Consider the following 23,885-nt stretch of genomic DNA (forward strand, 5'->3'; position numbering starts at 1 on the left):
GACATTACTTTGCCAAATAAGGTCCGTTTAGTCAAGGCTATGGTTTTTCCTTTGGTCATGTATGGATGTGAGATTTGGACTGTGAAGAAGGCTGAGCGCCGAAGAATTGATGCTTTTGAAATGGTGTTGGAGAAGACTGTTTAGAGTCCTTTGGACTGCAAAGACATCCAACCAGTCCGTTCTGAAGGAGATCAGCCCTGGGATTACTTTGGAAGGAATGATGATAAAGCTGAAACTCCAATACTTTGGCCACCTTATGTGAAGAGTTGACTCATTGGAAAAGACTCTGATGCTGGGAGGGATTGGGGGCAGGAGGAGAAGGGGACTACAGAGGATGAGATGGCTGGATGGCATCACTGACTCGATGGACGTGAGTCTGAGTGAACTCTGGGAGTTGGTGATGGACAGGGAGGCCTGGTGTTCTGCAATTCAGTCGCTCAGATTGGACACAACTGAACGACTGAAATGAAGTGAACTGAATTGAATTGGTGTTTTACTTTCTGGCTTACTTCACTCGGTATAATCAGCTCCAGTTTCCTCCACCTCATTAAAACCGATTCAAATGTATTCTTTTTAATGGCCGAGGAGTACTCCATTGTGTATATGTACCACAGCTTTCTTATCCATTCATCTACTGATGGACATCTAGGTTGCTTCCATGTCCTGGCTATTATAAGCAGCGATGAACATTGGGGTACACGTGTCTCCTTCAATCCTGGTTTCCTTGGCGCATATGCCCAGCAGTGCGATTGCTTGGTCATATGGCAGTTCTAGCTCCAGTTTTTTAAGGAATCTCCACACTGTTCTCTATAGTGGCTGTACTAGTTTGCATTCCCACCAACAGTGTAAGAGGGTTCCCTTCTCTCCACACCCTCTCCAGCATTTATTTTTTGTAGACTTTTGGATCGCAGCCATCCTGCCTGGCATGAAATGGTACCTCATTGTTGTTTTGATTTGCATTTCTATGATAATGAGTGATGTTGAGCATCTTTTCATGTTTGTTAGCCATTTGTGTGTCTTCTTTGGAGAAGTGTCTTTTTAGTTCTTTGGCCCATTTTTTGGTTCGGTTGTTTATTTTCTGGAATTGATCTGCAGGAGTTGCTTGTATATTTTTGAGATTAGTTGTTTGTCAGTTGCTTCATTTGGTATTATTTTCTCCCATTCTGAAGGCTGTCGTTTCACCTTGCTTATAGTTTCCTTTGTTATGCAGAAGCTTTTAATTTTAATTAGGTCATTTGTTTATTTTTGCTTTTATTTCCAGTATTCTGGGAGGTGGGTCATAGAGGATCCTGCTGTGATTTATGTCGCAGAGTGTTTTGCTTATGTTCTCCTCCTGGAGTTTTATAGTTTCTGGTCTTATGTTTAGATCGTTAATCCATTTTGAGTTTATTTTTGTGTGTGGTGTTAGAAAGTATTCTAGTTTCATTCTTGTACAAGTGGTTGACCAGTTTTCCCAGCACCACTTGGTAAAGAGATTGTCTTTAATCCATTGTATATTCTTGCCTTTGTTGAAGATAAGGTGTCCATAGGTGTGTGGATTTTTCTCTGGGCTTTCTATTTTGTTCCATTGATCTATATTTCTGTCTTTGTGCGAGTACTACTGTCTTGATGACTGTGGCTTTGTAGTAGAGCCTGAAGTCAGGCAGGTTGATTCTTCCAGTTCCATTCTTCTTTCTCAGGGTTGCTTTGGCTATTCGAGGTTTTTGTATGTCCATACACGTTGTGAAATTATTTGTTCTAGCTCTGTGAAAAATACCGCTGGTAGCTTGATAGGGATGCATTGAATCTGTAGATTGCTTTGGGTCGTATACTCACTTTCACTATATTGATTCTTCCGATCCAGGAACATGGTATATTTCTCCATCTATTAGTGTCCTCTTTGATTTCTTTCACCAGTGTTTTATAGTTTTCTATGTACAGGTCTTTAGTTTCTGTAGGTAGATATATTCCTAAGTATTTTATTCTTTTCATTGCAATGGTGAATGGAATTGTTTCCTTAATTTCTTTTTCTACTTTCTCATTATTAGTGTATAGGAATGCAAGGGATTTCTGCGTGTTGATTTTATATCCTGCAACTTTACTATATTCATTGATTAGCTCTAGTAATTTTCTGGTGGCGTCTTTAGGGTTTTCTATGTAAAGGATCATGTCATCTACAAACAGTGAGAGTTTTAATTCTTCTTTTCAAATTTGGATTCCTTTTATTTCTCTTTCTGCTCTGAGTGCTGTGGCCAAAACTTCCAAAACTATGTTGAATAGTAATGGTGAAAGTGGGCACCTTTGTCTTGTTCCTGATTTTAGGGGAAATGCTTTCAATTTTTTCATCACTGAGGATAATGTTTGCTGTGGGTTTGTCATATATAGCTTTCATTATGTTGAGCTATGTTCCTTCTATTCCTGCTTTCTGGAGAGTTTTTTTTTTATCATAAATGGATGTTGAATTTTGTCAAAGGCTTTCTCTTCATCTGTTGAGATAATCATATGGCTTTTATTTTTCAATTTGTTAATGTGGTGTATTACATTGATTGATTTGCGGATATTGAAGAATCCTTGCATCCCTGGGATAAAGCCCACTTGGTCATGGTGTATGATCTTTTTAATGTGGTGTTGGATTCTGATTGCTAGAATTTTGTTAAAGATTTTTGCCTCTATGCTCATCAGTGATATTGGCCTGTAGTTTTCTTTTTTTTGTGGCATCTTTGTTAGGTTTTGGTATTAGGGTGATGGTGGCCTCATGGAATGAGTTTGGAAGTTTACCTTCCTCTGCAAGTTTCTGGAAGAGTTTGAGTAGGATAGGTGTTAGCTCTTCTCTAAATTTTTGGTAGAATTCAGCTGTGAAGCCGTCTGGACCTGGGCTTTTGTTTGCTGGAAGATTTCTGATTACAGTTTCAATTTCTGTGCTTGTGATGGGTCTGTTAAATTTTTCTATTTCTTCCTGGTTCAGTTTTGGAAAGTTGTACTTTTCTTAGAATTTGTCCATTTCTTCCACATTGTCCATTTTATTGACATGTAACTGCTGATAGTAGTCTCTCATAATCCTTTGTATTTCTGTGTTGTCTGTTGTGATCTCTCCATTTTCATTTCTAATTTTATTGATTTGATTTTTCTCCCTTTGCTTCTTGATGAGTCTGGCTAATGGTTTGTCAATTTTATGTATCCTTTCAAAGAACCAGCTTTTGGCTTTGTTGATTTTTGCTATGGTCTGTTTTGTTTCTTTTGCATTTATTTCCGCCCTAATTTTTTAATATTTCTTTCCTTCTACTAACCCTGGGGTTCTCTATTTCTTCCTTTTCTAGTTGCTTTAGGTATAGAGTTAGGTTACTTATTTGATTGTTTTCCTGTTTCTTGAGGTATGCCTGTATTGCTATGAACTTTCCCCTTAGCACTGCTTTTACAGTGTCCCACAGGTTTTGGGTTGTTGTGGTTTCATTTTCATTCGTCCCTATGCATATTTTGATTTCTTTTTTGATTTCTTCTGTGATTTGTTGGTTATTCAGAAGCGTGTTGTTCAGCCTCCATATGTTGGAATTTTTAACGGTTTTTCTCCTGTAATTGAGATCTAATCTTACGGCACTGTGGTCAGAAAAGATGCTTGGAATGATTTCAGTTTTTCTGAATTTACCAAGGCTAGATTTATGGCCCAGGATGTGATCTATCCTGGAGAAGGTTCCATGAGCACTTGAGAAAAAGGTGAAATTCATTGTTTTGGGGTGAAATGTCCTATAGATATCAATTAGGTCTAACTGGTCTATTGTATGGTTTAAAGTTTGTGTTTCCTTGTTTATAATAGCCAGGACATGGAAGCAACCTAGATGTCCATCAGCAGATGAATGGATAAGAAAGCTGTGGTACATATACACAAGGGAATATTACTCAGCCATTAAAAAGAATGCATTTGAATCAGTTTTAATGAGGTGGATGAAACTGGAACCTATTGTACAGAGTGAAGTAAGCCAGAAAGAAAAACACCAATACAGTATACTAACGCATATATACGGAATTTAGAAAGATGGTAACGACAACCTTGTATGCGAGACAGCAAAAGAGACACAGATGTATAGAACAGTCTTTAGGACTCTGTGGGAGAGGGCAAGGGTGGGATGATTTGGGAGAATAGCATTGAAACATGTATAATATCATATATGAAATGAGTCACCAGTCCAGGTTCAATGCATGATACTGGATGCTTGGGGCTGGTGCACTGAGATGACCCAGAGGGATGGTACAGGGAGGGAGGATGGAGGGGGGTTCAGGATGGGGAACACATGTATACCTGTGGCAGATACATGTTGATGTATGGTAAAACCAATACAATATTATAAAGTAATTAACCTCCAATTAAAATAAATAAATTTATATTAAAAAAATAAGAAGAAAAACCATCTAATACCCTAGAGAATGGAAACACTATTTTCTAATGCCTGGCTGACACTGGCTATCTCTGGATTAGAATTACAAATTGTGCCTCTTCAGCAAGAAATTACATGTCCCTGCATTACTTTTCTCCCTGAGTTTATAGCTATTCCTTTTCTATCTCTTTTAAAAACGGCGTGTCCCTTCTCCTCAGCCTTTCTGTGTGGTCAACCTCTTGGGCTAGCATAAAGAAAAGCCCATCCCTTCTCCACTGGCTCCTTGATAGAGTTCATACAGTTCTTTCCATTTTTCCTGTCATGTTGCAGGAACAAACCTTCCTTGCCAGTAGCCTGAAGTCGAATTTCAGACCAGAGCACTTTGTTCTGTGGAAGTTCCCTTAGCAGTGGCCTTTAGTTAACATATAATCACTGGGGTATGTGTGAATAATTTCTTGCTGTAGATGTGAAGCCCTGCTGAATTTGAAATCAGTTATCTTTTGTAGTGGTTCACGGATAAGTGATGGCTGAGACATGATCTTTTTCAGCAAGATGCCCCTAATGGATTCTGTAATACACAAATATGATATCATTATTATTATTGTTTTTGGACACACCCTGTGTTTTGTGGAATCTTAGTTCCCTGCCCAGGGATCAAATCTGTGCCCTCAGTGGATGGAGTCCTAACCACTGGACCATAGGGAATTCCCTGATACTATTTTTAAGGTAGTTCTTATAATTAAATTATAAAACACATTCACCTCACAAAAAGTGTTGCTTTCATTGTTTTTCACACATGGTGACCATATGACTGCTCAGTTCAGTTCAATCACTCAGTCGTGTCTGACTCTTTGCAACCCCATGGACTACAGCACGCCAGGCTTCCCTGTCCATCACCAACTCCTGGAGCTTGCTCCAACTCATGTCCATCACATCGGTGATGCCATCCAACCATCTCATCCTCTGTCATCTCTTTCTCTTCCTGCCTTCAATCTTTCCCAGCATCAGGGTCTTTTCCAATCTGAGTATTGGCCATTGGGCAGCATGCTACAGTTTTTAGAATGTGTCTGGGCTGTTGTTGCCAGGCTGTACAGAATAATGTTCCTTGGAGGTCTCTGGTTTGTGAGGACAGAGTTTGTATTTTAGGTGTAACATTTATTCAAGGATGCTGGGAGCTGGACAGCGTTGTTTGGCTTGGGCCTGATTTTCCTGAGGCTTCGTTTTCATGGGGCTTCCCTTGTAGCTCAGCTGGTAAAGAATCTGCCTGCAATGGAGGAGAAGCTGTTTTGATTCCTGGGTTAGGAAGATCTTCTGGAGAAGGGATAGGCTACCCACTCTAGTACTGTTGGGCTTCCCTGGTGGCTCAGCTGGTAAAGAATCTGCCTGCAATGTGGGAGACCTGAGTTCAATCCCTGGGTTGGTAAGATCCTCTGGAGAAGGGAACAGCTACCCACTCCAGTGTTCTGGCCTGGAGAATTCCATGGACTGTGTAGTCCATGGGGTCAGAAAGAGTTGGATATGGCTGAGCGAATTTCACTGTTTCTTTCACTTTTCATTTTGATGAAAATATTCAAGTTGTAGAAGTTTAATATTGTGTTAAAATGAAATTATAGTCAGAGACACACTGACTAGATTGAAAGGAACAATTGTTGTACAGCTTTAAACTTCACTCCAACATGGAAGATCACAAGACTGTGGACTTTTTTTTTTAAGGATATAAATGATTCCTAAAATTATTGAAGTATAGTTGACATACAATGTTGTGTTAATTACTGCTATACAGCAAACTTTTGCAGTTAAGCATATATATATGCACACACATATATATGTGCTTTTTCATAGTCTTTTCCATTATGGTTTATTGTAGGATATTGATATTAATAGTTCTATGCGGTAGGACCTTGTTGTGTATCCATCCTGTATATAATAGTTTGCCTCTGTTAACCCCAAATTCCCAATCTATTTGTCCCCCACCTCTCCATCCTCTTGGCAACCACAAGTGTATTTGTGTCTCTGAGTCTGTTTCTGCTTCATAGGTAAGTTCATTGGTGTCATATTTTAGATTCAACCTGCAAGTGATATCATATTAAAAATAATGATAAATTGAATTGTTATAAGTCATGGATTCCTGTAGTGTAATGTCTAGAATAGAATTAAAGTTGTAGATTTCTGAGTGAAATATTAGTTGTTGAAGCCATAATTGTTGTGACATTGCACAGTTTGTTCAGAATTCTAAAAATGCTTCCTGTCATAAATACTGACATTTTACATCAGTGAAAAGTACATCCCTTGTTATACCTGTAATGTTCACAGAATTAAATCCCTGAAATATTTCATAATAAAAAGGCTTTACTTTTAAAAGTAACTATGATATCATTTTTCTAACCCTATCTTGGGATTTCCAGTTATACATTTGTTTGTTTGTTTTGCAATAAGCTGCAAATGATAGAATTGGTTTTGAACCCTGGTGGGCTCTGACTGAATCAGAAGAGTTGGTTGTTTTGGACTGAGACCTTTTTTTCCCCTCTCTAGGGTGACCCCGGACAGCCTGGGAATCCTGGCTACCCTGGACAGCCTGGTCAAGATGGTAAGCCTGTGAGTACAGAAAGCTTGGTCATCTCCAGTACTGGGATTCTAGGGTCAATGTAACCTCATTGCAAGGGGCCAAGTTCAACAGGCAGGGGAGACTTTATTCAGGACAGTTGTCACAGAGGAGAGTAAACTCCACACAGCTGAACCAGAGGGAGGGGGGCTCTTGAGTGCTGGGTGAGCTGGGGGGAAAGTGCTGGAGGCCTTTGAGGCGAGGCTGATCCAGGGATGGAGCAAACACAGTTGTTCCTGAGTCTGGCGAGTGTCCTCTGAGTGATTAGCCCATCTGTGTTTGCTCATGTGCACCTGTCCAAGTTAGGCTCCTCTCCTCTGTTTCCTTAATGGTTCAATTTCAAAGGGATGGCTCCTAGATCCTGGGGAAGGACCTGGGTTTTCTCATGGCAAGAAGCTTTTTAAAAGATTTGCATCTCAAAGGACCAGAGAAAGAATTAGATAATCGGTTTTCTAAAGTAAATGCTATAAGAAAGGACATCAAGAGTGTAGAGATGGGAAGGAAAAAACTGAAGTTTCTTCAAGCTGAGGGCAACAGTAGGGCTAGCTTGATCAAGAGAACTAGTGTATTAGTCACCTAGCTATCTTCACAAGAGCATACATCTTCACTACTTTTATTTATTCATTTATTTAAAAATTATTATTATTATTTTTTACTTTACAATATTGTATTGGTTTCGCCATACATTGACGTGTATCAGCCATGGGTGTACATGTGTTCCCCATCCTGAACCTCCTCCCAGCTCTCTCCCCATCCCATCCCTCTGGGTCATCCCAGTGCACCAGCCCCAAGCATCCAGTATCATGCATCGAACCTGGACTGGCGATTCGTTTCACATATGATAATTTATATGTTTCAATGCCATTCTCCCAAATCATCCCACCCTCACCCTCTCCCACAAAGTCCAAAAGGCTGCTCTATACATCTGTGTCTCTTTTGCTGTCTCACATATAGGGTTATCATTACCATCTTTCTAAATTCCATATATATGCATTAGTATATTGTATTGGTGTTTTTCTTTCTGGCTTACTTCACTCTGTATAATAGGCTCCAGTTTCATTTACCTCATTAGAATTGATTTAAATGCATTCTTTTTAATGGCTGAGTAATACTCCATTGTGTATATGTACCATAGCTTTCTTATCCATTTGTCTGCTGATGGACATCTAGGTTGCTTCCATGTCCTGGCTTTTATAAATAGTGCTTCCATGAACATTGGGGTACATGCCCCTCTGAATTCTGGTTTCCTCAGTGTATATGCCCAGCAGTGGGATTGCTGGGTCATAAGGCAGTTCTATTTCCAGTTTTTTAAGGAATCTCCACACTGTTCTCCATAGTGGCTGTAGTAGTTTGCATTCCCACCAACAGTATAAGAGGGTTCCCTTTTCTCCAGATCCTCTCCAGCATTTATTGTTTATTGACTTTTGGATAGCAGCCATTCTTACTGGCATGAAATGGAACCTCATTGTGGTTTTGATTTGCATTTCTCTGATAATGAGTGATGTTGAGCATCTTTTCATGTGTTTGTTAGCCATCTGTATTTCTTCTTTGGAGAAATGTCTATATAGTTCTTTGGCCCATTTTTTGATTGAGTCATTTATTTTTCTGGAACTGTGCTGCAGGAGTTGCTTGTGTATTTTTGAGATTAATTCTTTGTCCGTTGTTGCATTTGCTATTATTTTCATCCATTGTCCTTGCTTATACTTTCCTTTGTTGTGCAGAAGCTTTTAATTTAATTAGGTCCCATTGTTTACTTTTGCTTTATTTCCAATATTCTGAGAGGTGGGTCATAGAGGATCCTCCTGTAGTTTATGTCCAAGAGTGTTCTGCCTATGTTTTCCTCTAGGAGTTTTATAGTTTCTGGTCTTACATTTAGATCTTTAATCCATTTTAAGTTTATTTTTGTGTGTGGTGTTAGAAAGTGTTCTAGTTTCATTCTTTTACAAGTGGTTGACCAGTTTTCCCAGCACCACTTGTTAAAGAGATTGTCTTTACTCCATTGTATATTCTTGCCTCCTTTTTCGAAGATAAGGTGTCCATAGGTGTGTGGATTTATCTCTGGGCTTTCTATTTTGTTCCATTGATCTATATTTCTGTCTTTGGGCCAGTACTATACTGTCTTGATGACTGTGGCTTTGTAGTAGAAACTGACTGCCCAGTGAGTTCCTAATAGCAATGACTAGATGGGCTCAGAAATCCTATTTTGTTTTCAAGTTAAAGATAATGTTATTTTCCCAAGAATATGTGCACTATAGTATCCCTATAATCTGACTTTAAAAATACCCTGTAAAGTTCATAGAGAATTTTAGGGATATTTATGAATTAAGGAGACATAAAGCTTAACCACTTTAAAGCAACTGAGGCAAATGCTTAAAAGTAAATCATCTGTCAGGATGTTTATCACAGTAAACAAACATGATACATTAGGTCTTTAATGTTAAATAATTTTGCCAAAAGAATATCTCCTGGGAGACTTTATCATGAGATATTAACTTATCATGAAGCCTGGGAAGGTTTATACTGTGAGTCAATAATTTTCAAGGCATGAAAGAAGCACAAGCCTCATGTTAAACTACCAACACTCCAACCATCAGGATTGAAGAGCTTGTTTAATCCCTGACGGAGGTTTGCTAGCAAATTTCATACAAAAGATACAGCCAGCTTTGGAAGCAGCAATGTACTGGTGCCTTTCACGTTTGTGTTGCCTGAGAAAGGGGTTAACACACATGGGAGCCCCTGAGAGAGTGACGTCAAGGGAAGGCGTCTGCAGAAGTGACGAGGCCGTGGTCAGCTTGGAGCTGAGGAGCTGTTGAACTGGGGTCTGTCCTGCGAACTGACTACCCGCCCTCCTAGGACTTACTCCCGGTGTGAGGGAGATTGGCGGGGGCTGCAGAAAGAGTGATGCGGTTTGACTCACGATTCAGAAAGATAAACATGAACGTTCTGTGGAGAGATCACATGAGTGTCAACTGAAAAAAAGTCATAACCTAAAAAGCTTTATTCAGGGGACTTTCTGAGGACTTCAAGACTGGGAGGCGTCTTCTCAGACAGCGTGAGGGACTGCTCTGAAGAGGAAAAGGAGAGGACAGAATATAGAGGGCTTATTGAAAAACAGGTCAGGTCGTCCAGACATCAAAAGATTACCCGACATCTCAGCTCAGGAATTCAGTGGGTTTCTGTGTTTGGGAAGAGCCCGAGGCTGGGCTCCCTGAGATCTTTCTCTTGACCTGCACCTCAGCCTTCTGGAGCCAGTGTCCTGTGCCTCCTCACCCCGCGGCTCCTCAGGGTGCGCCCCGGGGGGCTGCAGTGGCTGCCGGCTTGATGGTGGGTATGGTGTTTTCAATTGGGTCCCTCAGGGCTCACTGTCCGGGCAGCTGGAAAGCAGTGGCTGCAGCAGCCTTTGTTTCCTGATACGGCAGGTGGCGTTTTCCAGGCACATTCACATTCCGTGCCTAGGGTGTCGGATTTGCTTTTCATACTTTTTATTTTGCTGTGCTGGGTCTTCACTGCAGCGTGTGGGTTCTTAGCTGCGATGCCCGTGCTTCCTTGTGGGGTGCAGGAATGTCCCTCGCTGTGGTACGTGGGCCCAGGAGTCCTGGCGCACGGACTCGCCGGCTGCGGCGCATGAACTCGCTTGCGGTGGCGCATGGGCTTAGTTCCCCCGCAGCGTTCAGTTTTCAGTCACATGAGTGGGAATGGGCCACCATGGAGGAGGTTCTTTCAGGATTGGGAGGGCGGCCTGGATTAAGGGCCATGTACCGACGAGGGAGGGCATCGGAGGATGAGATGACTGGATGGCATCACCGATGCAATGAACATGACCTCGGGCAAACTCCGGGAGAATTTGGAATGGTGAGGACAAGGAGGCCTGGCGTGCTGCACTGCACGGGGTGGCAAAGAGTCAGCCATGACTGAGAGACTGAACAGCAACAGCAGTGCAGAAGGAAGTGCTCAGAGTCGGGAGTATTTTTAACGTGAAACTGAGCAGACTCATTGTCAAGTTAGACGTGAGGCCGGAAAGAGCCCCGGAAGCTTCACAGGCGTTTAGTTTGAGCAGCGCGGTGAGTTTGGGGGCCCGTTTCTGGGCTGGCTGACAGAATCTCAGGACTCTTGAGTCAGAGAGAAGTTGGAGAATAAAAGCACACAGGCTCTGTAGCATGTGGATGTATCTGAACCCACTAGCGCTGATGAGATGATTCAGGGAGTAAGTTCAGATAATTGGAGAAGAGAAGGGGGCAGGAGGCTGCGCTTAGGGCTCTGTTCCAGAGGAAAAGAGGAGGAGGATCCAGCCAAGGAAACTAGGAAAAAATGGTCAGGGAAGCAGGAGGACCACAGGGAGACGATGAAGTCAGGAGGACTACATGGAGACGGTGTCCTCCCAGAAGTCAAGTGAAGACTGAGTTTGAAGAAGGGGGCAATCCTTTGTGTCATTCCTGCCTTGAGAGTGATAAAAGTGAAGTTCGTGCTTAGACTGCTGAATTTGCTTTTTAATTTTCTTTTCTTTTTTTTAAATTGTGGCTGCATTGGCTCTTCACTGCAGCATGCAGGCCCTCAGATGTGGCGTGCTTGCTTCTCTTGCTGCGGTGCAAGAACTTCTCTCGCTGTGGTGCAACGCCTCAGTGGTTGTGGCATACGGACTCTCTAGGTGTGGCACGTGGGCTTAATTGCCCTGTAGCATGTGGGATCTTATTCCCTGACCAGGGATTGAGCCTTAATCCCCTGCTTTGAAAGGTGGATTCTTAACCACTGGAGTGCCAGGGAGGTCCCTGGATTTGCTGGATAAGTGTCATTGAGGACCTTGATAAATGAGGTTTCAGGGAAAAGCTGAATAGAAAACTGGATTTGAGAGAGGTAAATCAGGAGGTCAAATGGTAACTAACAGGGAAGAGAGACCTGGAGGATACGGGATGAAGGGGTTTTGAAAATGAGGCATAAGGGGGGAAATGTGATTTGGGAGATAAGGGATATTTGCAGGAAGAAAAGACTTGGGTAGGTAAGGGCACTGGTTCCACTCACAAGAGGGAGAGTGTAGCCTGGATAAGAGTCTAGGCAGGTAAATATTTACATGGGCGCAGAGAGCCAAGCCACTCAGTACAGCAATAGCTGGGTGTGAGGATGAAATGTTTATCATCAGAGTGCTTCTATTTGAGTTGAACGACATGAGCAGATTTCAATCCTAACATCTCCCCCTTTTCCTTTATCCACTCCTGTTAGGTACGTGTCATTTCTCTTATAACCCACCCCTTCCTGAGAATAACTGCATGTGTTGCGTGACCTCAGCACACTCCCTCGCCCCCACTTGGAGGGGGGAGTTCCACTCTGATCACACAGGGGGAGGTGGGCTTTATGAAGACGAGCTGTCTGCCTGGAGACCCCTTCCATGGGACATGCTATTCCTGTTGCTGGCAGGTGCAGTGTGGTCCCGGCTCCAAAGCAGAGACATTTCACCTGCTGACCCTTCCCAGTGATGAGGAGCTCCCCAGACAAGATTGCCATTTTATTCGGCCTTTTGTCTTTTTAGTGGTTACAAAGTCCTGGGAAGTATTGAGAGGTGAGTGCATTCCACAGGTTATCAGTTCTAGTTTGCTCTTTTACCACTGGAAATTAGCTACAATTTGACTTCCTAGTTGGCAATAGTAGTAAAGAACCACCTGCCAATGCAGGAGACTCAAGAGAGGCAGGTTCAAGCCCTGGGTCAGGAAGATCCCCTGGATGAAGAAATGGCAACCCACTCCAGTATTCTTGCCTGGGAAATTCCATGGACAGAGGAGCCTGGTAGGCTACAGTCCATGGGGTCACAAAAAGTCAGACACGGCTGAAGTGACTTAACATGCACACAGCCTGGTACAATAACTTTGGATGTTATACATGTGACTCTCATTTAAACTATACTAGGCTTATTGTCTCATCTCATTCAGTACATGGATATTTGTGTTGTGTGTGTGTGTGTGTTTGTATATAGCTGCACCTCTGTAGTGTCTGACATTAAATGTTAGACACTATCAGGTAATATCTGCTGTAAGAGAAAGAACAAACTTACTGCAACAGACAGAATAATGTCCACATCCTAAACTCCAAGCCCTGTGAATGTGGCAACTTACATGGCAAAACAGACTTTGAGATGAAGACATTGTCTTGACTAATCTGAGTGGCCCAGTGTCACCACCGTGGTTCTTATGAGAGGGAGGCAGGAGCGTCAGTCAGAGGAGGAGATGCTGTGGGTGATGGAAGCAGGGATCAGAGGGAAGCTGCCCTGAGCCAAGAGATGCAGGCAGCTTTTAGCAGCTGGGCAAGCGAAGGGACAGATTCTCCCCTGGTGCCTCCAGAAGGAATGCAGCCCCGGTGACAACAAGAATTTAGCTCCCTACCTTGGACTGCAAGGAGATCCGACCAATCCATTCTGAAGGAGATCAGCCCTGGGATTTCTTTGGAAGGAATGATGCTAAAGCTGAAACTCCAGTACTTTGGCCACCTCATGTGAAGAGTTGCCTCATTGGAAAAGACTCTGATGCTGGGAGGGATTGGGGGCAGGAGGAGAAGGGGAATGACAGAGGATGAGATGGCTGGATGGCATCACTGACTCGATGGACGTGAGTCTGAGTGAACTCCGGGAGTTGGTGATGGACAGGGAGGCCTGGCATGCTGGGATTCATGGGGTCGCAAAGAGTCGGGGCATGACTGAGCGACTGAACTGAACTGAATTGAAGACCCATTATGGATTTCTGACCTCTGGAACCAGGAGTGTGTGTGTGTTAAGGCACTCTCTTTGGGGGAATTTGTTACAGCAGCCATGGGAACTGATACACTACCCCCAATGCAGTTTACCCAAAGGGATACCATTTTCTCTTAAATATCTTCCCTACCCCTGTCTTTTCTCCTCTACAGGAGATAGGAGGTTGGGTGGCCAGGCAGTAGGAGAAAGTGAGCCTGGGGCCAGAGCAGCTGAGGGTCATTAGTGCGTGTCCAGGGCCAGCGGTGGAGTGGGGCGCGGTGGGTGGGGCTCTGGCTGGTGGCTGAAGCCATCTGGCCAAGGAAACTTGGATGGAACAAATCGAAGGGAATTCTGCTTTGTTTGGATTTGGTTCTGTGCAACCCCCCTCAATCAGCAATTTGAATCTTTTTCACATTATAACGAGGCCAAGTCAACTGAAGCTTTAAATAGGAAATTATTCCACTCTGGAGAAACACTAATTTTCATCAGGAAAATGCCTTCAACCCAAATTAAAGAGCTGCCTTCAAATCCCTCCACTGCTTTCTCATTTCTCTATCAGTTAAATGACTCCTCTCAGCACAGTGTCTGAACGTATTACTATTTTACTGTTTCAACACTATCAAAAGAGAGGCCCAGGAAGTATTTATCTATCCTCTTAGGTACTTAAGAGTAGGACAACTATTAAAGGCTCTGCAATGCTGTGAACACTGGAGTTTTTTAAAAGAAGACCATTTTGGGGAAACATAATGGGGCTATTTTATGATCTTGTAGAAGTTTCTGTTTTTATGGTGTTTGTTTCTGTCTCTTTTTTTTTTTTTTCCTGTCATCATTAATTCCTCTTCATGAAGGAAGGTACTTCCCTGAACCTAAAGCCCTGGTTAGTTGTTGGGAAGATCTGGGGCCGTTTTGCTCTCTGCTTTTGAAAGTTGTTTTGCTTCCCTGGGTCTCAGCTTTTCTGTCTGGAAAATAAGAAAGTGGTGCCCAGTGAGGCCCAGTTTCTCTCCAATGCTGATTTTCTAAGATTTCATCAAAGTCATCACATTTGCTAAGAGAGAAAGTTGAGCTGGACCAAACTTCAGGTTTCTGGACAAGATTCTCCACATGGGCCTTCAGAACTGAGGGCTTCCCTGGTGTCTCAGATGGTAATGAATCTGCCCTGGGTTGGGAAGATCCCCTGGAGAAGGAAATGGCAGCCCAATCCAGTATTCTTGCCTGGAGAGTTCTATGGACAGAGGAGCCTGATGGGCTGCAGTCCATGGGATCGCAAAGAGTCAGAAGAGTGAGCGACTAACTCTTTCCAGAACTGACCCAGGAAGGTGACCGTGCACTATTTCTGCTGGACAAGTGTGCTCGGCCCAGAGTCAGCCGCGGGATGCAGTGCGTCCCCCAGCCCCGCCGCTCTCAGCCTGTCCCCGAGTGGTCCACAGATGCCAGAAGAAGGGTGGCTTTCTCCAGGGATTAGACCTTATAGAAGCAGCAGTTAGCACAGACAGGGAATTCCAGACCACAGGACCTTCTCCAGCCACACATAGCAGGGTGGGGCAGGTCCTCCAGATGAAGGTGGAAGGTCGGCAGGAGGAAGGAGGGGTCTCTTAGAGCCTGCAGGCACTTGTGACCACTTGACTTTGGTTTCAGTCAGAATGAACTCAAGAGCCTTGGGAGGGTCTGGAATAAAGTATTGATGTGATATCACTTATTTGTAAAGGAAATGACTCTGACTTCCGAGTTGAAAATGGAAATTGGACTTAAGGGTGATAAGGGCAAAAGCAGGGAGATGAGACAGGAAATAATTTAGGAATGAGACGAAGGTGGCTGGCACTGGGTTGGTAGGAGTGAGGGGAAGGGAACTGCTTATCTTCTGGGGATATTTTGAAGTTAGAGCCCCCAGGATTTACTGATGCATCAGACATGAGTTGTGAAAGAGCAGTCAAGGGTGAATCTAGTGAGATGTAGAAGGATGGGGCAGAGAAGACTGGGGAAGGGGAATCAGGACTTTGCTTTTGGACAGATCAGATGTTTACATTAGGTGTTCAAGCAGAAATTGTAAGTGGATGACTGAACATAAAAGTCTGGCATTCAGAGGGAGTTCTCTTTTTATGAACTGTCCTTTCTTGTATTTTGGATTGCAACTAATGCAATTCTTGTACATTAAGATAATGAATTCTTTGCTATAGATGTCACTAGTTCTCTTTATTTGGTTTACAAAAGAGGAGTAAAATTTCCCCACTATTAAGTATTTTGCTGTTTCTTCCAGGGTTGTTTTTTTTTTTTTTTTTTTTTTAGCATTTGGTGCTCTATGTTCACTGACTTAATATGATTTTCAAGAATTTTTGATTCTTGATTTCATTTTGGGAATTTATTTTAGCGTTTGGGTTGACATGAAGCTCCAAATAGCTTTGGCGAATTTGGAGGATGGCTATTCTAACAGACTGAATTCAAACAGAATATTTGTCTGGGACATGGCATTTAAATTTAACCTTGTCAAAAGAGGAATTAACATATGTAATGTGTGACTTAAAAGGCTAATATGACTTTTGGCATTGTTGGTAATATATGATGTGAATATTAAGAAAGACTGCAGTCCTGCTTTTGGAGTGCTTTTGGTTAGAGGTACGAAGGAACTGGAATTCACTCAGAAGAGAGTCAACTCAGAAGACAACCTTGGGAGGGGTGAGGGGGTTACTGAGCTTCAGGCGTAATCCCAGCGAGGACGTTCTTCTCAGTTCCACAGTCCTCCAGAGTGGTGGTAGAGAATAGGAGGAAAGGAACACTAGGAAATAAAAAAATACAATAAATAGGAACACTAGGCTTACAGAGTAAGCTTGGCAGGGGCGGGGGGGATAATTAGTAATAGGACCCAGGAGGCAAGGTTTTTATGCTTTTTTCTTTTCAGACTCTGAACTGAATACGGTGCCAACTGTGTACTCAGTCATTTGAGAGCTGTGGAGATGGGGGGTCTGGAAAATGGGAGATGTTAGTGTACAAGTCAAAGGAATGCTGTGATGTAGTTTGGGAAAGAGAATGACAGGAAGTGGACTTGTAATGAAGGGTTGGGGATGTTCTAGACGGAACAGTTTCTACCTGAGCTCTCCCTTCCCCTCAGCCTGTGTTCCTCGCCAAACATGCTCACGGTCGCACTGTCTTCCGCTGCCACTAAACACACGCACACACACGCATCCTCAGGAGTCTCACTGATAAGCTCAGGTATGGACTGTTTGCCTCAAATGAAGTATCCAGTGCCCGGGCTGTTTATCTTCCTTTTTCTAATAAAATGGTACATAAAACTCACCTCTTCTATAAAGCTTTCCTAGACAATGCTTAGTGGATTAGCTCATTCATTTTTTTTTCAACACACCCCTTATGTAAATTTCACATATGAATCTTTCCATGTTTATCTCATGCATCTCTTAAATAGATTACAATATATTTTGTATATTATAGGTAGTATGTACAATAATAATAATTGTACATAATCATTATAGATGTGAAAGCTATTTGTATATTTAATTAAATTAAGGAATTGTTTGGTGACACATCGAGCACTTGTGATTTTTATTTTAGCACTTGTGATTGTAAAGGCCAATTCATGCCTACATTGTATCTTCTTTTGATTATAATCTGTCTGATTATAATCAGAGCTGTTTCCACTATTATTTTTAGAGCCCTAGGTAGTGGTGACTAGTTGGACACAGTGTTTATGTGTTTGTTTGTTTATTTGCTTTTTCATTCTTCCACTCAAATACTAGGTATTTCACTGAGTGTTCTTCTAGGGTAAGGGAATATAGTAATGAACAAAACAGAAAAAATATCCTGCTGTTTTGGACCTCACATACCAGTGGGGAGAGACAGATAATAAATTCACAATTATGAAATAATAAATAAGCAATATTAGATGGTGGCAAGTACTATGAAAAAAAGTTAGCAGCAGAGCAAGAAATGGAGTGAGGAACTATTGGTCATAAAGCATAATTGATAGAGATTATAATAATTACTTTGGGATTATAATAAGTACTAAAATGGTACCAGTTACCTTTAAAAGTTGTGCATTCTCCTTTTGAAATCAGCTTAGTATAACTTTAAGTGTGACCTTATTCAGGGAATGAAGTAATTTACCTAAGTTTAATTGAATCTGTGAATCTGAGAACAGAACAGAGCTGTATCTGCAGAGATTATTTGTCAAAGGAAGGCAGTGGTTAGCTCAAGGCAAATTATAATGGGAAAGTGGATGGTGTTGTTTTATGATTATCATTCATTCCTTTATCTAAGTCAGGGAGAACTAGATTTAGATTAAGTTTCACTTGCAGATGTTGCTGCCCACTCCCCACCTTTGGATGTTTTAATGAATTTTCAACTTTTTAAAAAGATGGTACAAAAGTGCTATGCATTCAATAGAAATTGCACTTTGAATTTTGATCTTTTCCTGGACTAGTGATATGCAGTACAATGGTTTTGCCCAACTGTAGGCTAATAGAAGTCTTCTGAGCATGGTTAAGTCTTCTGGGCTACCCATGATGTTAAGTAGGTTAGGTGTATTCAGTGCATTTCCAGTTTATGGTATTTTCAATTTAAGATGGGTTTTTCTGGATGTAATCCCATTGTAAGTCAAAGAAGATCTGTATAGTAAATGTAACTTGCTTTCATTTGAATTAGAAATTCTGTTTTTTATTCCTCAAAAGCATATAACTTCTTTTTTCTTTATAAGTCAATTTTATAGAGATATAGATTGTTTACTATAAAATACAAATACACTCATTTCAAGTCTTGACAAATGTATACACCTGTCTAATCACCACTCTAATCATTATTCTAGGTTTCCATTCCTCTAAATTGTTCTCTCTTGCCTCTGTGCAATCATTTCTCCCTTTCTGCCCTGTATTAAATAGTTCCATTGATTCTATGCCCTTCAATGTTAGCCACCAACCTACTAAAAATACTTCTGGAAGTAGGTGGATTATAAAAAAAACAAGTCTTCATAAATGAAATAGCCTTTTCAAGCTCTAGGCTTTCTTCCTGTGACTGTCATTCAATTTACTTTTTTTTAGTCCATAAAAATATTTTTCTAATGATTGTGCTACTTAATAGTTGATCACCAATTAAACTGTTTTCCCCCCAGAGGCCATCAGTCAGTGGCAGGATTAGCCATCTCTCTGCATGAGCCAGAAACCTAGGCTTCATTCCACAAATTCCAAACCCCTCACCCCCTGATCCCCACCTTCAGGTTAGACGAAACACCCCTGAGTAGGTTTGGGTTCTACCTCTCATCCTTTCCCCTTCAGGAAGCTTCCACTTTGTCTTCATCCATTTCCTGCCCCCTCTCATCTGTCCTCCAAGTAAGCTTTGCAGAGCTCCAGTCTGATTGTGTGATCCCCTGGCTGAGCGGCTTGGATAGGGATTGAAGACCCTCAATGCTGTGCACTTGGCTTCCATCCACCCATGCCGGTCCTGTTTCAGAGCCTGCTTCCTTGTGCTCTCTCTTCTTTCTTCTCATGGATGCGGCTCATCCTGTCCACTGCCTGGCAGGCTGAAAGCCTCCTTCTGATGCACTGTGCTTACTTGACTATTCCTTTGAGCCTGTCTCTTCAGGAAGCTTCCCTGGACTGCCTACCTTACACCCCCCATAGCATCATGGTTCTTTCTTAGAGCTCAGTGTGTGTGTAATTTTATAGATATTCATGTGATTTATTTATCAAGTCATTTTAGCAATCAGTTAAAGCCTATGAACTGCTTGGCTTTAGTGACAAACTAATTTCTATAGTAGATATACCTGGAAAGACAATTTTATGAATATTGTTAGAATGTAGCTGTGTAGAAAATTTAGTTGTGTGTAGAACTGAGTTGCCCAGAAGAATCCACAGCACACATTAAAAGTATATACTTGATTTTGGTTGCCTAGTTACCCTGGCTGGGTATCTAAGAGACTCTATTGGAAATTTGGGAAACACGGAAGAAAGTTATGTAATAGTGTAAATTTTAAATCACGTTCTTTTTTGCATTTAAAAATGGGAGTGACATCCAAAGAGATTTCTCTAGATTTCATTCTCATTTTTAAGTTTAGAGTATTTAAGGGAAACCAATGACTATCCTCATTACTGAAACAAAATTATACATTTAGATTGGCAGAATATTTTATGCTATGATTAGAACTGGGCTCAAAAGAAACTGTGACCCTTGCACAATGATTTTATTTTCTTAATTTCCTTTTCAAAGCTATACATCTTTCCTGGAGCATCAGAACTCTGAATCATGGAAGAAAGTAAATTGGTTCTCTATTCTTCAACCCTGAAATTTGGCAGCAAGAATATTTTTTCCTAAAAAATGACTCATTTACAAAGAGACTTTGTGTGAACGTGGAAAAGACTTTTATACTCAGAAATCTTGCAGTTGGGGGAAGGGTGGGTATTTGGACGTGCTAAAATTGCAAAAGGGCAAAATTAATGTTGAGTAGTATTAATTGGTTGATGATAATGTGAAAGTTGCGGTTCTACAAGAAAACACAGAAACACCTATATTCATAAAAAGAAAAACTCAGTAACCTATATGAAAAGCTTATCATTTATCCTGTTTCAGGGCTTTTTTTGTTTTGTTTTGTTTTAATGTACCCTGCTATGAGTCAAGCAATGTTTTATTTCTTGCTCCTCTTGGAAAGTGTTCTATGTTGTAATATTCCTCCCTGTTAACCTTTATTTTCCTGATTTTTAGTCCAAAATTTGTTTTACTGAATTTCATCCAACTTCTCCTGGTGATTTGCCTTGGGATCCCCCAGGTCGGATGTGGTTTTGGTTTTTCTTTATTTTGTTGCTAATCATGTTTCCTCTAGCGCTAAAATAATCCTTGAGCTTTTTGATACAATTAAGTTTTCAAGAATGCATCTTGTATGTGAAGAAAACAGCAGTAAGCTGGTTCTTATATAGTGGGAGGCACTGATTATTCCTGTGCTGCAGTTTTTCTAAAGACAAAGCAAACAGGCCCCTGGAAACACAGGACTTGGTTATATGTTCAGCGTCGGATCTGTACCTGTGCTGAGGAGAGCTTGAGGCGTGACCTGATGCCCCAGGCTCTGACGTTGGCCATTAAGGCTAAAGAATAAGGTTCTGCAGAAGCGATCTGTGGCTTTGTACACAGTCACTGAGCCTGAAGAAAAGAAAGAAGCTTACCTTTGCTGAGGTTCTAACACCTGCCAGACATTTTCACCTGTGAGTCCTCCGTTCATTTATTATTATTCCAGTTTATGGTCAGAAGCTGAGGCTTAGCTCTGTAAAATGGATTAGCTGAAGTCCCGCAAAAAGTCAAGGGAGGAGCAAAAATTCAGCCCCAGGTCTTTTCCAGTTTTGAAATTCATTGTCTTTCCACTTCACTGTGTTGCCTCCCAGGACTTGAGGATGTGATGAGTGTGCCTGAGGTCACATTATGAGTCAGAGGTGAGCTGGGAACACTGTCTGGGGTATCTCCACATTGCCTTAATCCATTAAAATGTAACACATTCACTTACTCCTTCCTCAGAGGGGAGAGATGCCATGGCAGCGTTTGATCTACTAAAGATTAACTTTCTGATAAAAGTAATAAAGCACATATGACATTTGGCTTGACTTTTGAAAAAAAAATGTGAAAGCAAAAATTCATTAAATGAGAACCATTGCTGATGACCAATCATTTTGATACATAGTCAATTTCCATGGTGACTTTCTTTTGAGGAATTTTATTAACATTTCTTTCCTCTGGGTCTTCAGAATTCTAAGGAATTTAAAACAAATCTGGAGACTTCCCTGATGATCCAGTGGTTAAAACTCTGTGCTTCTACTGCAGGAGACATGTGCTCAGTCCCTGGATGAGGAACTAGGATTCTTCATGCTGTGTAGCCAATGATTATAATAATAATAATACCAGTGCATACTAGGCATGCAATAAATGTTAGCTATTAAAAATAAAGCAATAAAAATATGATCAAATTAGTCTGGCACATGGAGTTCTTGAATCTGAATAATTGTTCTAGAGTCCTAGGACCGGATGCGTCACGGAGCATTTTCTGATGAGAGGCACATTTCTACCTGCTTGGTCTAGTTCCTAGCTATGTAACTTTTGACAATTTCTCAGTTTCCTCATTTGCAAATGGGGATAATGTAGAACCGACCTTAAAAGGTGGCTGTGAGGATTAAGTGGATGAACATATATGAGGTATATAGTCTAGAACATGATTATACTGTATAAATCATTGGTACTATTATTTTTTTTTCCCAATAATAGTAGCATGTTGTAAATCATGTCACTCTCTCCATATGGTGCACACAGGGTTTTGAAGGATGTAAGGAGCACCCTGAGTGGTGGCATTTTTAAGGGACCTGGTTCTGTGTAGGCACGTGCTAGCAGTGGCAGCTGAAAAGCAATTCCAGGCCCATCTGATTCCAAAGGTAGAGAGAAGGAAATTCAGTGATGACTAGAGTGGCAGAGATTTCAGGCTGAACAAGCTGTGTCCATGGCTTTTCTTTCTCCTCCCTGATCTTGAGAGCATGGACCACGTGGTATTACTACAGTTTCAATTCCAGAAGCCACACAAGCAAACATGGTTCCTTGGGGAAAGAGATTTTTTACACTTGCATTCTGTGTGGATGACTTGGAGGTGAATTTTTCCAACGTCTGGTTGACAAAGTGTGCAGCAGATGCTCTGTTCAGTGATATATAGAAACAAATGATCCTTTGTCTTTCATCTCAAGGGGCAAAATCCAGTGACACAGAGACAGTGCCATCCTAAAGAGCGAATGGTGGGTTTAGAAATTGCGGGTTGCTTTGTATGGAGTTTGAAGAGGTTTGTTTTGAGACTTGTTCATGCGGTAAAGTAAAATGTTTAAGGATGGGGCCAGTGGACTCAAGAGAAATATGTGAGTTTAAGGAATACTGGAGAAAACATAATGATACATTCTGTGAACAAGCAAATGGGGAAAGACTGATGGTTGGTGATAGAAATCATAGTCACCCCCATTCTGGGAGTAGCTGAGAGCATTTTACAAAATGAGAAAGTATATAAAAAGAGAAAAACAATAATCGGAGACTGATCTTTCAGAGGCATCGTTATTGTTGCTATTATTGTTATCAGAGTTAGCAAAGGATAGTAAAAGGAATATTTGAAAATTGGAATGGAAAAGCAGGGACTTCTGATGTCTCTAAAATTGCAGCTGAAAATGTACTGACATGTGAGTGGGTGGATACAAAGATCCATGCAGACACTCATGAATAGCCACATGGGAATGAAGCTTTTGGGTTTAAGAATTAGGGTGTTATTGGAGACATTAATGAAATCTGTGTCAATAATTGTTGGCAATAGAAAACTGGACTTGAACAGTAAGAGCTAAGAAAGACGGGATGTGAATAAGAGAGGGAAATGTTTGCAGGTGCCAGGTGGTCCAAGTCAACCTGACACTGATCCTGGGAAACTTGGGCAAGTGTTGAGGGTCTGAAGTTTGTTTTGGAGTTTAGTGGCCATGCAGGGAGTGAAGATTGAATAGTCTGCATCTGTCTGAAAAAGTGTTTTACCAAGTTTCCAAATTCTGGAAGGATGTGTAGGACACAATGGATTTGAAAGTCACCTTAGCAGACAGCTCAGCCTTGGGACGTGGAGGGACACATCATAGCCATGTTTGTGGGGTGAACTTTCTAAATAGGCAACCCAAAGTCTGTTATAGAGTTATCCTGAAGAATAGCATTCATCCAGGTATAATTTATTGCAGATGACCATAATCTGGTTTTTCCAGTGGTCATGTATGGATGCGAGAGTTGTACTATAAAGAAAGCTGAGCACCAAAGAACTGATGCTTTTGAACTGTGGTGATGGAGAAGACTCTTGAGAGTCCCTTGGACTGCAAGGAGTTCCTACCAGTCCATCCTAAAGGAGATCAGTCCTGGGTGTTCATTGGTAGGAGTGATGTTGAAGCTGAAACTCCAATGCTTTGGCCACCTGATGCGAAGAACTGACTCATTTGAAAAGATCCTAATGCTGGGAAAGATTGGGGGCAGGAGGAGAAGGGGACGACAGAGAATGAGATGGTTGGATAGCATCACCGACTCAATGGACATGGGTTTGGGTGGACTCTGGGAGTTGGTGATGGACAGGGAGGCCTGGCATGTTGTGATTCATGGGATTGCAAATAGTTGGACATGACTGAGCAACTGAACTGAACTGATAATCAGGTAGTTTTAAAAAGTGTCACACTTGTTTAATCCTCCACTCCTA

The 23,885-nt window shown here is 41.6% G+C and overlaps 1 protein-coding gene across 1 annotated transcript in view; it reads left to right on the top strand.

Moving 5' to 3' along the window:
* COL21A1 (collagen type XXI alpha 1 chain) overlaps window positions 1-23,885 on the top strand; it is a 245,897-nt gene that overhangs the window by 122,927 nt on the left and 99,085 nt on the right. The window contains exon 10 of the mRNA XM_068994096.1: window positions 6,882-6,944. Coding sequence (XP_068850197.1) covers window positions 6,882-6,944 — 63 coding nt within the window. The remainder of the gene's footprint in view (window positions 1-6,881; window positions 6,945-23,885) is intronic.

This window comes from Capricornis sumatraensis, chromosome 22 (assembly GCF_032405125.1).
Source record: "Capricornis sumatraensis isolate serow.1 chromosome 22, serow.2, whole genome shotgun sequence".
Classification (NCBI taxonomy): Eukaryota; Metazoa; Chordata; class Mammalia; order Artiodactyla; family Bovidae; genus Capricornis; species Capricornis sumatraensis.